Here is a 13,591-nt window from a genome sequence, read left to right as displayed (position 1 = left end):
TGCTCTGTCTGTCTCTCTCTCTCTCTCTCAAAAGTAAATAAAAAATTTAAAAGACAAGTTAAATAAAAAGACGGGGCCCATATCCACAGGTTCTGATAGAATCTCCGTGGTAGGGTCCAGGCACCAGTGCTATTTCAGTTTCTGGGGTGGGGGTGGGTGCTTCTGGGGTCAGCCAGGCCTGGCTACTCAAAGTGTGGTTCATGGACCAGGGGCATGAGCAGCACCCAGGAACTGGTTAGAAATCCCAGAAGCAGGCAGAATCTCAGGGTCTCCCCCAGACCTGCGTGTTCAGGGCCTGCGTTTTCAGGGGTGCCCAGGCTAGTCACACGCGTATTCAAGTTTGAGAATGGCTGATCTAGAGCATAGCAAGAGGGAGAGGATGCGGGAAGGACAAGGCGGGATGGCAGAGGGGAGAGAAGGTCCCGTGGGTTCCACACGCAGCCCGTGGTTCTGGTTTAGGTGCAACCCAGGCGTGCGTGCACCACGCACAGAAGCTCACACCCCCGCCAGCACACGTGTATACAGTCATGTGCACACCCCTTTCCATTCTCTGCTTTTCTGGAATACGTTGGCATCCGCCTCTGCCGACCCCATCTCTCTCTCTCTCTCTCTCTCTCTCTCTCACACACACACACACACACACACACACACACACGTGCGCGCGCTGCGGGCCTCACACGTCCTGCCCAGAGACACCCCACCACCCCTCCATCATACTGCAGGTCCCGAGGAGATCCTAGTGGGCGAGTGGGCAGGGGAATGGGGAATCGAGAAGGAGAGACCCGCCTTCTCTCTCCCCCTCTGAGCCAGGCCAAGGGCCTGGACGGAAAAGCTCAGATTCCGGGGAGAAACCGCGCAGGCTGCAAGGTTACCTTGCAGAACGAAATCCCAGTGTGGTGTTTGCTCAAAATGCCAGAACTATTCCTGGATGTCAGGTGCGGTTAATGGTTGCCATGGCAACCTCCCATGCTTAATGAATAGAAGAGAGTAAAAGATTCTGGATATAAATGTCAGGGCCTGGGCTGGATTTGCTTGGGAGCAAAGCTGTTTAGCGCTGGGCAGAGCTGACCAGTGGAGGTTGAAATGAGCAGCCCAGGGTAGCGGGGAAACAGACCGCGGAGGTTCTCTCTCCCTTTCCTCCATTTAGCAGAGTCAGAATGGCACAAAATGTCAAAAAGTATGACTTCCTGCACAGACAGTTTAAACACAGGCTCTGGTGCTGCGGGTTTGATTTTGCAACATGTTTACAAAGTTTGTAGCCGCAGAAATCTGAGTCCAGCTCTCTCAAGAGTTAAGAGACGCCGCTTTTTAAAACGCTCCACTGGATTAATTTTTTTTTTTTTCTAATGAAGAAAGTGCCAAATCAGCATTTAAAAAATAAACTTTTGGACAGACAATGTCAAGAAGATAAGAAGACAAGCCACAGGCTAGAGAAAACATTTGCGAAAGACACATCTGATAAAGGGCTGTGAGCCAAAATATACAAAGAAGTCTTAAAGCTCAGCCATAAGAAAACAAACAACCTGATTAAAACATAGAACAGATAACAGAGGAGATACATCCTCAAAGAATATATACAGATGTCAAATACATGTATGAAAAGATGCTCCACATCGTATGTCATCATGCAATGCAAATTAAAACCACGGGATACCTCTCCACACCTATTAGAATGGTCCACATCCAGAACACTGACAACACCAAATGCTGGCAAGGATGTGGAGCCACAGAAACCCATTCACTGCTGGACGTGGAGAACAGAACCTCACTCAAAACAGTGGGGCGCCTGGGTGGCTCAGTCGGTGAATCATCTGACTCTTGATTTCAGCTCAGGTCATGATCTCAAGGTTCCTAAGATCAAGCCCCATGTTAGGAACTGCACTGACAGCTCAGAGCCTGCTTGGGATTCTCTCCTTCTCTCTCTGCTTCTCCCCACTCATGCTTGCTCACTCTCACTCTCAAAATAAATAAATAAGCCTTTTAAAGGAAACGGTTTGGCAGTTCCTTCCAAACTGAATTTACTGTGACCATATGATCCAGCAATTACACGCCTTGGTATTTACCCAGATACCCCTTGGTGTTTATGTCCACACACAACCCACAAGTGTATATTTATAGCAGCTTTATTCATAAAGGCCAAAAACCTGGAAACAACCAAGACGTCATTCGGTAGGGGAATGGATAGATAAACCTGTGCTAGATCCAGGCAATGAGATTTTAACCCGTGCTAAAAAGAAATGAACTTCAAGCTACGACAAGACACGGAGGAACCTTACGCGCATATTACTCAGTGAAAGAAACCCATCTGAAAAGGCTGCATACTGTGTGATCCCAACTCTCTGACATGCTGGGAAAAGGCAGAACTATGGAGACCGTAACAAGCACAGTGGTTGCCAAGGACTGGGGACATGGAGGGACGAACAGGTGGATTTGTTGGGTGATAATGACGTGTCAAGGTAGGTTCGTTGATGGTCACAGGTGCACCTCTCTGGCGAGGGACACTGGTAGCGGGGGGGGGGGGGGCTGTGTGTGCGGAGGATACGGGAAGGATATGAGGCATCTCTGTACCTTCTGCTCAGTTCTGCTGTGAACCTAAAACTGATCTGAAAAATAAAGTCCACTCAAAATAAAAACCTTTCGAACGCCACACCTCCACACGTGATGCTGTGATTGTGGCGTTGACATGTGACATGCAGAAGTTAGAGAGCAAACGGAGGGGTCAGGTCATGAGGGATAGGTCACCGAATCTCCTTCAAATGTCAGCGTGCCTCCGTGGTCGTGTGCAGGGCTGCGTTTGGGAGTGGTGCCGAAGTCCGCTGACACTGGTGAACGTGAAAGCTAAGTCCAAGGCACAGGTGTGCCCACATGTTGGAAGACCTCAGACAACCTTGTTCCGTTTCCAGCCTCTTCCAGCTTCAGATCTTGTAAGGGGGAATCGCTGTCCTTAAACCCTCCACACTCCAGACCCCACCTTCCTTGTCCTCGGCCACGGCCTTTGTGCGTGTGACGATGACCTTGTGTCCACTTGGCTAGAGAGCGTGGCTCTCAGACTCTGATGTGCACTGGGATCTGAGGTGCCTGGTAAGAAGCACAGGTTCTCAGACTCTAACTAGTGCCTCCAGTAAGGGGCCCAGGAGTGTGCTTTTTTTAAAACAAAGGTCCAGTGGACTCTTTCATGGACCTTCATGGACCTTTCACAGGTAGATGCAACTTTCCCAGGCACCTCTGGAGGAGAGATGCCATCACCTAAAAACAGCAGAAATGAAGGGGCTGCAGGCCTCTCCCCAGAGCCCCTGCCCAGCCATGGCCCCCTCTGTGGTAAGGAAACGGGCTGAGTTCTCACTCCTGTGAGTGCCTGCCTAGGTAGGATTAGGAGGACTTTCAGAAGCACACAAGTGATTATGGTGACCACCCCACCCTCATAGTTATCCACCTTGAAAATAATAATACTGGGGTGCTGGGTGGCTCAGTCAGTTAAGCATCCCAGTCTTGATTTCAGCTCATGGTTTCATGAGTTCGAGCCCTGCGTCAGGCTCCGCACTCACTGTGCAGAGCCTACTTGGTAATCTCTCTCTCTCTCTCTCTCTCTCTCTCTCTCTCTCTCTCCCCCTCCCCTACTCACGCTGTCTCTGCCTCTCAAGAAAGTAAACTTAAAAAAAAAAATAAGCTATCAAACAAGGAAAATCAACACACTTCTGATTTTTTTCCATACTATTTTAATGCTCTTTTGTAAAAGTCAAAAAATCAAATAATTTCCAGTGTCATTCTCCCTCTATGTACCCCTGTTTTGCTGTACCCCAAATACATGCCTCATTGGTGAATCTCACTCCGGTGCCTGTGCAGTTGGGTGCGAATGCAAAGGAGAGGCAGAGGACAGGTGTGGACTGCAATCATCTCGGTCAAGATGGGCGGAGCTCTGGGCTCCGGGACTGGCTAGGACCTGAGTTTGGGCTAGGCTGGTGTTCCTGTCGCACCTGCAGTTAGCCAAATAATTAAGGACCAGGGAAAGTATTTTACCCCAAAGCCACCCAATGGGCTGATCAACAACACCAGGCTCTTCAGAAATAAAGCAAGCCAGGGGCGCTGGGTTGGTTGAGCGTCTGACTCCTGATTTTGGCTCAGGTCCTGATCCCAGGGTTGTGGGACTAAGCCCTGCATCAGCTCCACATGAACATGGAGCCTACTTAAGATTCTCTCTCTCTGTCTCTCTCTCTCCCTCTCTCTCTCCCCCTCCGCCCCTCCCCCTCAGTCTCTCTCTCTCTCTCTCTCTCTCTCTCTCTCTCAAAGGAAGGAAGGAGGGAAGGAAGGAAGGAAGCAGGCCTATCAACTAGGTGCAGAGAAGGGACCCAGAGTCCCTTGTCCTGGCTAAATTTCCCGTACTTGGTCCCAAGGCAGGATGCGCTCTGCATTGGGCATCTCTCTTCAAGTGGATGTGCGAGGACTCTGGCTGGCCTGCCTTTCCACCCCCAATCGCCAGTTACTTCTTCAGAGGGTTCACAGTGGCTTTCGATGATTCCTCTGAAGGTGCACTCCATTCCTGTTCCTCTGCGAACCCCTGGCGTCCAGAGATCTTTTAAAACTATAAGGCAGACTGCGTTTCTCAGCTGCTTAAAGCTTAGTCTGGCTTCTTCATGGAACTGCTCTCCCCCTACTCACTCTGTATCACTTCTCCTGGTTCCAGAAACACACTACACATTATCCTGCCCCAGGGCCTTTGCTTATGTGATGCCTTCTTCCTAGAAAGCTCTTCCCTCAAATCTCCCCGTGGGTGGCTTCATCTTCTCACTCATGGCACCTTCTTGGAGAGGCTTTCCCTGTCCGCCCAATCTCATGACTGTCCGTCCCCGAGTCAAAATAATAAAGTCCACGTTTATTATTTTCATGGCACGTATCACTATTTAAAAGGACCTTTTCCTTTGTACAGAAACATGTGTATTTATTCTTCCTTCACTGTAGGTGTCTCCCCACTGGAGCATAACAGCCTTGAGATCCAGAACCTAGTCTATCTAGTTCGCTGATAAACCCCCAAGTGCCCAGGACAGAGCTTGATGCAAACCAGGCACCTCGACAGACATCCATTGAACGAGAGTGAATCGGGTTGTACACTTCGATCAAAGAGGATCTTTCTTTCTCCCAAACTCACTCACTCCTGTGGTCCCCTTATTAGAAGCCATGAGCCGTAATAGCTATACTGTATGTGCTCAGACAGACCAGGTTAGTTCAGGAACTCATTACCCAAATCCCCGCGCATGCTCGGTTGCGGGGACAAGCAAGCAAATCCCCTTCACGGGAATATGTGCATGCATGGCCTGACCACTTATAAAACCAGGCTCAACTAAAACACCCTCCCTGCCCCCTCCCACACCCCCACCCCCATTCCGTACCCCGCAATTCACCATCTTTGTCTGGCAGCCTCTCTCTGATTGCCAGCTCTTGTCAACATGGGACAATCCAATGCAATGCAAATAGAGGCAAAAACGATTGCAAAGTGAGATTGCACATCTAGCAAAATCCACAGAACGTCACGGAATGGATGTGAGGAGTGATGTGCTATGCCAGCCGGGGGCCCCAGGAGCCGGGCGGAGGGACACCCGTTAGCAATGGAAGAAGAAAAAATCAACAAGAAGGATGATGTGCTATAGGGCACATCCAGTGATTTGAATATCAAAGGATTAAGAGAACCTCTTGAGAAGATGATGACGTACTCAAATTTTTTTTGCCAAAAGGACCTACTTTATGATCCTACTGGGAAAGTCAGACTTTACGATCCAGCTGGGAGAGTGAAGGATTTCATATTGGGCTCTTGTGATTTTACCAGAAAGAAATTATGTTCTCTTCCCGCTGAAAATCAACACAGCTTGCTTTTTTGTTCATCCCAGCGCATAGTTGGAAAAGATAAGACAAAACAAATGTATGCTCATAGATGATCGTTTCATTTTCAAGATAAAGATGGGAGCGTCTCTTTGAACCTCATTATTTACTATGAAATAAAGGTCCCTACTTGCAAGTGGACTCACCTGGAAGGGGGTGGTTCTCAATCTCAGCTGAACAGTTAGGCTCATCTGGGGAGCTTTGAAAACTCCAGATGCCCAGGGGCGCCTGGGTGGCTCAGTCGGTTAAGTGTCCAACTTCAGCTCAGGTCATGATCTCCCAGTTGGTGAATTCGAGCCCCACATCAGGCTTGAACCCACTGACGGCTCGGAGCCCGGAGCCTGCTTCAGATTCTGTGTCTCCCTCTCTCTCTCTGCCCCTCCCCTGCTCATGCTCATTCTCTCTCTCTCTCAAAAATAAGCATTAAAAAATAAAAATAAAATAGAAAACTCCACATGCCCAGATAGATTAAGTACAAAGCTCCGGGGGTAAAACAGAGCACCAATATTTTCCAGCCACCCCAGCCTCCACTCTGGAAGTTCCAACATGCAGCCCATTTGGAAAACCACTGTTTTAAGCTATTCTTATCCTCCGTAATAGAGCTCTATTCTATTACATTCTCACAGTCAGGCAGTAACTTTTGCTTTCTTAAGTATTCCCGGTGCATAAACAAATTTGATGTTTGTTCGTTCCTGATTCCTTAAGGCAAAGTTGTCACGATGGGGACCTAACAAAAGACCTATGTCTCTAGACCGAGAGCTCCGGTCTCCACTTAGCCTTGGTTTTGAGCTCTGAGCTGGACTTTGGGGACCTGAAATTTGGGTGCCCCAGATGGGCTGTTGGCTGAGATGGGTGCCAAGGTCCAGGCACTGGGTTGGCAGGGTTCCTGGGCTGGACCATGTTCTGGGCACTGGCACTGAGCTGAGAGGGCCACCGTCATTCTGAGCACATGGTAACCATCCAGAGACTACTCAGAAGTGATGTCCCTTTATTAGGTTGGGGAAGGCAGGTGCCCCAGCCACCAAATTCTCTCCCAGGACCATCAGTGTGGGCTATGCACACTGCACTCAGCAGGCAGATGTGGGGGTCCTTCCTGGAAAACCATCTGGAGGTTCTGCTGATGCTGGAGGAGGGACATCCAGTGGATGGCTGCCCCTCACTCAGGGTCTCCCTTCAGGACTTCAAACTTGAGAAGGTCTGTTTGCTCTGTGTCCAGTATTTCTGGACCCAAGGCCAAACACACTTGAGCAGAGCTGTCTTAAGATGACCCAGAAAAGCTCTATCTGGCCCTTGCCCAAACTTGGCACAGCAGGTGGTCTAGGCTTGTTCTCGCTGAAGTTTGACCCAGTAAATCTGCCACAAGAGATCCTGTCTTGCCCCTGTGGGCTTCCTTCTGTTCCTCAAACTAATGAAGCTCATTCCCACCTCAGAGCCCATGCCTCTGCCTAGAAAGCCCTCTCTGCACTCTTCACATAACTGACTCCTTCTCTTTATGCAGGTCAGAGCCCGAACACCGCCCCCCCCCCAACCACCACCACACTGCCCCAAATTGCTCACCGTCTGCCCCCACCCCATGCCTAGTCACGATGACATCATCTGTTCTGTTTCCTTCAAAGCACAGGGACCTTGTTCATCTATGTAGTCTGGAGACTCTGTCCCCAGTGAGAATGTACGTTCCTAGAACCAGAATCTTCTGCCTTGGCCACTAGTGAATTGCTAGGAAGGGGGGGGGGGACAAAGTTTGAAGCGACCAATCGTCACAGCCCAGATGTCATATCTGCCCTATCCCAGGTTCCCAGCACCTTTCTGCCACCCACCGGAACCACTGGAACTGTCGTTCAGACCAACCACCACTGCTGCTCTAAACACCCTCAGTTACTCTGAGTTCCCAAACGAGTTTTCCTCTCCCTCTCGATGACACGCACGCTATTGCACTCTGACTGGGACAACACACCTCCCTTCTTCCGATGAACTTTTAATTACCCTTCAGATCTCAGCATAGACATGATTTCACTCAACATTTGGTCAACAGAAGTCACCCTACTGAGCTATCAGGTGACAGAATTTGGGGGGGGGTTACGGAAATGCTTTCACTTTTAATCTTATGCCTTTTGATATATACTGTCTGAATTTTCCAACTATGAATACCTCCGTTTTTTTAAGTTTATTCACTTATTTTTGAGAGAGAGCGAGCGAGCACGAGCCAGGGAGAGACAGACAGAGAAAGAGAGAGAGAATCCCAAGCAGGCTTCATGCTGTCAGCACAGAGCCTGATGTGGGGCTCAATCTCACAAACCATGAGATCATGACCTGAGCTGAAATCAAGAGTCAGACACTTAACCAACTGAGCCATCCAGGCACCCCTGAATACCTCTATTCTTTTCAGTTAACGGCGATTATCTGAGCATGGGATAATGGACTGCTTCTTGCTTTCCTTGTAATATTTCTCTGCATTGACAAATATTCTGATCAATGTTACTCTTCAAACATCGGTGCCACAATGACTTAATTATTACTTCTTTCTTATGTGGTTTAATAGCTTAGAAGAAGCCACCTGACTGAGCTCTTTCATTCATACTAATATTTTGTCCAGCAAATTGCCTCGAGCTTTCTAAGCAGACTATTCTCTCACCTGGAAAAAAAATGATAATTTTGTCCTATTTTTTTCTATTGCCTGTTACTCTCAATTCTGCTTTATTTCTTCTTGCACTAGAACTTGTAGAACCATGGTAAATAACAGAAGCGATGGTGGGCGTTCTTTACCTCATTTTTTATTTTACTGGGAATATTTCTAGGGTCTGACCTTTAAGAAGGCTTGTTGGTTGAAAGAAAGTCCCCTTCCTCTTACGGAAGACGTGTTTTTCCATCGGCTGAGCCAGAGATGAACCATCAGCACATTCTTTTCTGCCCAGGATGAGGCTTGTTTTCACCAGAAAGCCAGTCTCTGCAACTGATTCACTTTGACACGCCAGGAAATCTACCTTGGTTCTCTCTTCCATTCCAGACCTCTTCCCGGGGTCCTGCGGTCTATGGGTTCTCACAGCCTAGGTCTCACACCTGCCCTACCCTGCGTGCCCATTGCCTCTCCCCTGTAACCACCGGATCTGCACCCAGATCACCTCCCACCACCGATCCTCCTCCCAGTTTACCACATTCCTGCTTTCTGCTTCTCTCTGCCCCAGGGCCTTGGCTTAAACTGTGCTGGGTGAGTGCTTGTCCCTGTGTCCTGCCTCATCCTTGCAGGGAAGATGCTTTCAACGTCTCTCTTGGTTCCACCCTCTGCGGTTCGTGGGCAAGTCCAACCCATCCTGTTTTTCTTAGATTTACTGATAGGGGGAAATACTCCTGAGAAAAATGTAAGTGAGAAGAACATCATGATCTCAATTTTATAAAACCATTTGTGTGTGAAAGCATGGGGGGGGGGAAGTCTGGAAGGAAATATACAGCAATGCTAAACAGTGGTTATTTCAGGGAGCTGGCAATGTGCTCTTTGCATGAACAGCCAAGTTCACTTTTTGATGAGTCGTGATGGCAGCAGCTTCCTTTTCAGCGTGGAGTCTTCCTCAGGGAAATTCTTGATTCCCTTTCGTTTTAGATTGTTTTTTTAAATCTCAACCTGGCACCAATGTGTCTCTTCTGGTCCTAAAATACCTACCAAAACCAATGGTAGTAATAGCTATAATTTATTGAGCTCTTACTATGTGCCAAGAGCTGTGCTAAGTGGTTTACGTCATTGCCCGATTAAAAAGAGTATGTGCTGAGAATACCAGCCGACGCTCTGTCTGCTGTTAGAGGCTCCGTTCATTCTCATGACAACCCCCACGACATTATTCTTGCTGTCGTCATTCTACAGAGGAAGAAACTGAGGCTGGGGGAGGTAATTCGCCACAGGTAGCTCAAGTGCCAGAGAGCCAGGCGGGGAATCTGGCCAGCTGGAAAGTTCGCACCGGTCTCCAGGGGGCGGCCGACTCCCCAGGTGCAGGGGAGTATTTTCACATGGAGATGTGGGACAGAGATCCCCATTTTTTTAACAGAAGCCGTAAATGAGGCTTTCATGTGACATATCCTGAATTTTAAATTGCAGCAACATATTGAACTTAAAAAAAAAAAAATACATCAAAATAGGCATTAAACTACCGCAGGTAAAAAATAAAACAAACCAGGCAAAAACACCAAACAGAACATTCCGTGACCCAGATTTGCCCTAGATGTTATCCCCTTCAGAAGAACCAGCTCGGATTATGTCCTCCGAGAGTCCCCGGAAGGCCCAGACTCCTCTTTTTGTGTTCTCTCACAGGACAGGGATCTTCAGACCACAGATCAGCAAGACCTTCCCCAGCCAGATAGTAAATATTTTTTGGCTTTGCTGTTTCTGCCACAACTCCGCGGCTCTGCCATCGTAGCGTGGAAGCCGTAAACAAACAGGCACGGTTGTGCTTCAATACAATCTTATTTGCAGACACTGAAATTTGAATTTCATGTAGTTTTTTGCGTGTCATGAAACAATATTCTTCGGGTTGTTTTTTTTTCCAGCCATCTAAATATGCAAAAACCATTCTTAGCTCATGGGCTGTGCAAGAACAGGTGGTGGGTGGCTTGAGACCCTAAATACCGGGGACTGTTTCTCCGGGAGCTTCCGGTGTTTGCTGGCTCTAAGCTCTAGTTTCCAGGTGTGAACCACCTCGGGTAAGGCCCGGTTCGCAAGCAGGTGCAGACATGCGCGGAGCTCTTTATTTCCACGTGGATCCGACGGGTCTGTCTCAGTAACGTCCACATTTCGTTCTCAGCTCCAACGTTTCTTCCTATCAAAGCCTTTGTGGTGCCTGTCAAACAACAAACAGGAGGCGGTCCTACAACCACCACCTTTGCCTTGCTCGGTGGTCCCCAGCGTAGATTATGGGGCAAAAAAACATGGTTGGTGGAAAAAAATCACTCCCTGGTCCGATTCATTTCCACAATTGGTGGCTGTGGATAGACCACGAAATTATCATAAAGCCACCTGGCCCAGGATGTTGCTGGCAACTCTCAATGTGTGGAAGAGAGTGCAGTTCACAACAGTGGTTAGGACTCTGGCTTTGGAGGGGCCCCTGGGGGGGCTCCGTTGGTTGAGCGGCCGACTCCTGGTTTCAGCTCAGGTCACGATCTCACCATTCGTGAGTTCGAGCCCCACATCAGGCTCTGTGCCGACAGCTCAGAGCCTGGAACCTGCTTCGGATTCTGTGTCTCCCTCTCTCTGCTCCTCCCCACTCATTCTCTCTCTCTCTCTCTCTCTCTCTCAAAAATAAATAAACATTTAAAAATTTTTAAATTTGCAGTCAGGCAGACTTCCATTCAAGCATGCCACTTATGAGAATGCCATTTATGGCTGTGTGCCTTGACGAAGTCACTCACTTTCCTAAGCCTTTGTGTTCTCGCCTGTAAAAGAGGATCAAAATGCCAGGTACTTCATAAGGCAGTTTTGAGAGCTAACAAGGATAAAACATGTAAAGGAATGAGGTTAGCACCCAGTACATGACATGGGCTCAGCGTGTGTGACTTCCTGTGATTTATTATTCAACTAGCTGGAAGGGAATGGGGTTTACAAACTAACAGGAATATGCGAATGGAACTCTAAAATCTAAACAACAACAACAAAAAAAAGGAGCGCCTGGGTGGCTCATTCGGTTAACCATGCGACTCTTGATTTCGGCTCAGGTCATGATCTCGTGGTCCTGAGATCGAGCCCCACGTCGGGCTCTGCGCTGACCGTGGAGCCTGCTTAAGATCCTCTCTCTCTCCCTCTCTCTGCTCTTCTCCCCCATTCACTCTCTCTCTCTCTCTCTCTCTCTCAAATAAATATTCAAAAATTTTTACACAGTCTGAACAAGAAAAAAAAATGAAGGCTTTTTCTTTCAATATCAGGGAAGAAGCTATGACTTTGTGTTTCTTCCAAGAATTTCCTTTAATCTGCAAGTCTTCTCTCCAGGAACCACTCCTTGGTTCTGTGTCCACCCTTTGCCTGGTGAGCAGAGAATCAGAACCAAGGAGATGTTCTGCATATCGCATGACATTTGTTGGGAAATGCCTCTGGCTCGGAGCCTACTTGTAGCAGGGGTTAAGGGCATGACACTCATTATTACAAGATAATAATCGACATAATAATAATGGCTACCTTTCATAGTCTAATGGTGAAAACCACAGGCTTTGAAGCTTGGATTCCAATATTGACTCTTCTCCTCTCCAGCTGTGACACCTCAGTCTCCTCTGTGATCTGGGTTGCCTCATCATCAAATGTCAGGATTAATAGCCCCTACCTCCCAGGGAGGTGGACAAGAGTAACTGAGAGAAGGGATGTCAGGTTTCAGCTCTGTGCTTGGTCCACTGGAAGCATTGAATAAGCACTAGCTGTTATGATGGCACGCCTGGAGTTTTGCAAAAATTATCTCCACTTCACATACTTTATTTAATCCTTATAGTAACTGTGCTGCAGTATAAGGCCAGATCTGTGTGATCCAAAACCTTGTCTACTCTCCGTGACATCACACTGCCCCTCCCCTCCATGCCACCTTCTCAGGCTGGGATGAGAACAATGATGCATAATGTCCTGCTGGGTTAAGGTGAGGAGTTCAGAAATTGCTGTCATTTATAAGAACTGGCACAGCCATTAGCTGCCCCAGAGATTGGTTAATTGCCTAGTTAACAAACACCCACAATGACTATCAAATACCCAAAATGATTTAAGTCAAACTGATATTAGGGGCACCTGGGTGGCACCGTTAAGTGTTCAACTCTTGATTTCTGCTCAGGTCATGATCTCAGGGGTTCGTGAGGTCGGGCTCTGCACTGACAGTGCAGAGCCTGCTTGGGATTCTCTGTCTGTCTGTCTCTCTCTCTCTCTCTCTCTTTTTTGCTCCTCCCCCACTCTCTTTCTGTCTCAAATAAACATTTTTTATAAACTGATCTTGAAGAGAAAAAAGGAAGCAAATGCTGACAGTTTCTGCAAGAAACCTGTACATTCTGTGTCTCCTGAAGGCGTGGGCCACACAGCCAAGCACAGCAGACTATGACTCAGGGTAGGAGAAGGAGTGAGGGGATAGTCCGTGTCAGATATGAGCAGGATCAGGGGCAGTGTGCTATTCCTGAAGCTACGCCCAGGGTAGACACCTGGGAGTCAGCAGATCATGATTGGAATGCTGGCTCCCCTATTTACCATGTGAGCTCAAGCAAAATTCTTAGGCCCGTTTCCTCATCGATAAAACGGAAAATTAATACACACAAACTCCATTTCCTTCTTTTTTTCCTCTCCAATTGTGTGTGTGGCGGGGGGGGGGGGGGGGATAGATAAAGCAGTCCTCATAATGAATGATTATGTTTCATAGCTATTTGCCCTTTCCAATAGATCTCAACGTCATGCAAAAAATCTAGGAGGCAAAAAAGTTAAGTCTTCTGCTTCTTTTTTTTTTTCCTCTTCTACTTGTCTCTCTTTTGTGTCCCAGACAGATGCTGACGGGCCAACAATATGCACAGCCAGCAACAACCATGGAAGGATCTTCACCGTAGGGGTGAGGACCCAGGCTCACCCCAGGGGCTCTGGCTCCTCCCCCAGCTCAGGCCCACATTTGTTTCCACAGGGGCTTTCCGAGGAGTGTGCAAGAAAATCGATCACTTCCCTGAAGACGCAGACTATGAACAAGACACAGCAGAGTACCTCCTGCGTAAGTTTCCACTTCTGGGGTCTCCC

General features: G+C 48.1%; 1 protein-coding gene across 1 annotated transcript in view; it reads left to right on the top strand.

Annotated features, from left to right (window-relative positions):
* The window catches only part of CACNG3 (calcium voltage-gated channel auxiliary subunit gamma 3), an 84,309-nt gene that overhangs the window by 59,139 nt on the left and 11,579 nt on the right, over nt 1-13,591 (top strand). Inside the window, exon 2 of the mRNA XM_043560269.1 lies at nt 13,482-13,565. Within this exon, the coding sequence (XP_043416204.1) occupies nt 13,482-13,565 (84 nt within the window). The remainder of the gene's footprint in view (nt 1-13,481; nt 13,566-13,591) is intronic.

The sequence above is a fragment of the Prionailurus bengalensis genome, chromosome E3 (genome assembly GCF_016509475.1).
Source record: "Prionailurus bengalensis isolate Pbe53 chromosome E3, Fcat_Pben_1.1_paternal_pri, whole genome shotgun sequence".
Lineage (NCBI taxonomy): Eukaryota > Metazoa > Chordata > Mammalia > Carnivora > Felidae > Prionailurus > Prionailurus bengalensis.
This window is presented reverse-complemented; position numbering and strand designations above follow the sequence as displayed.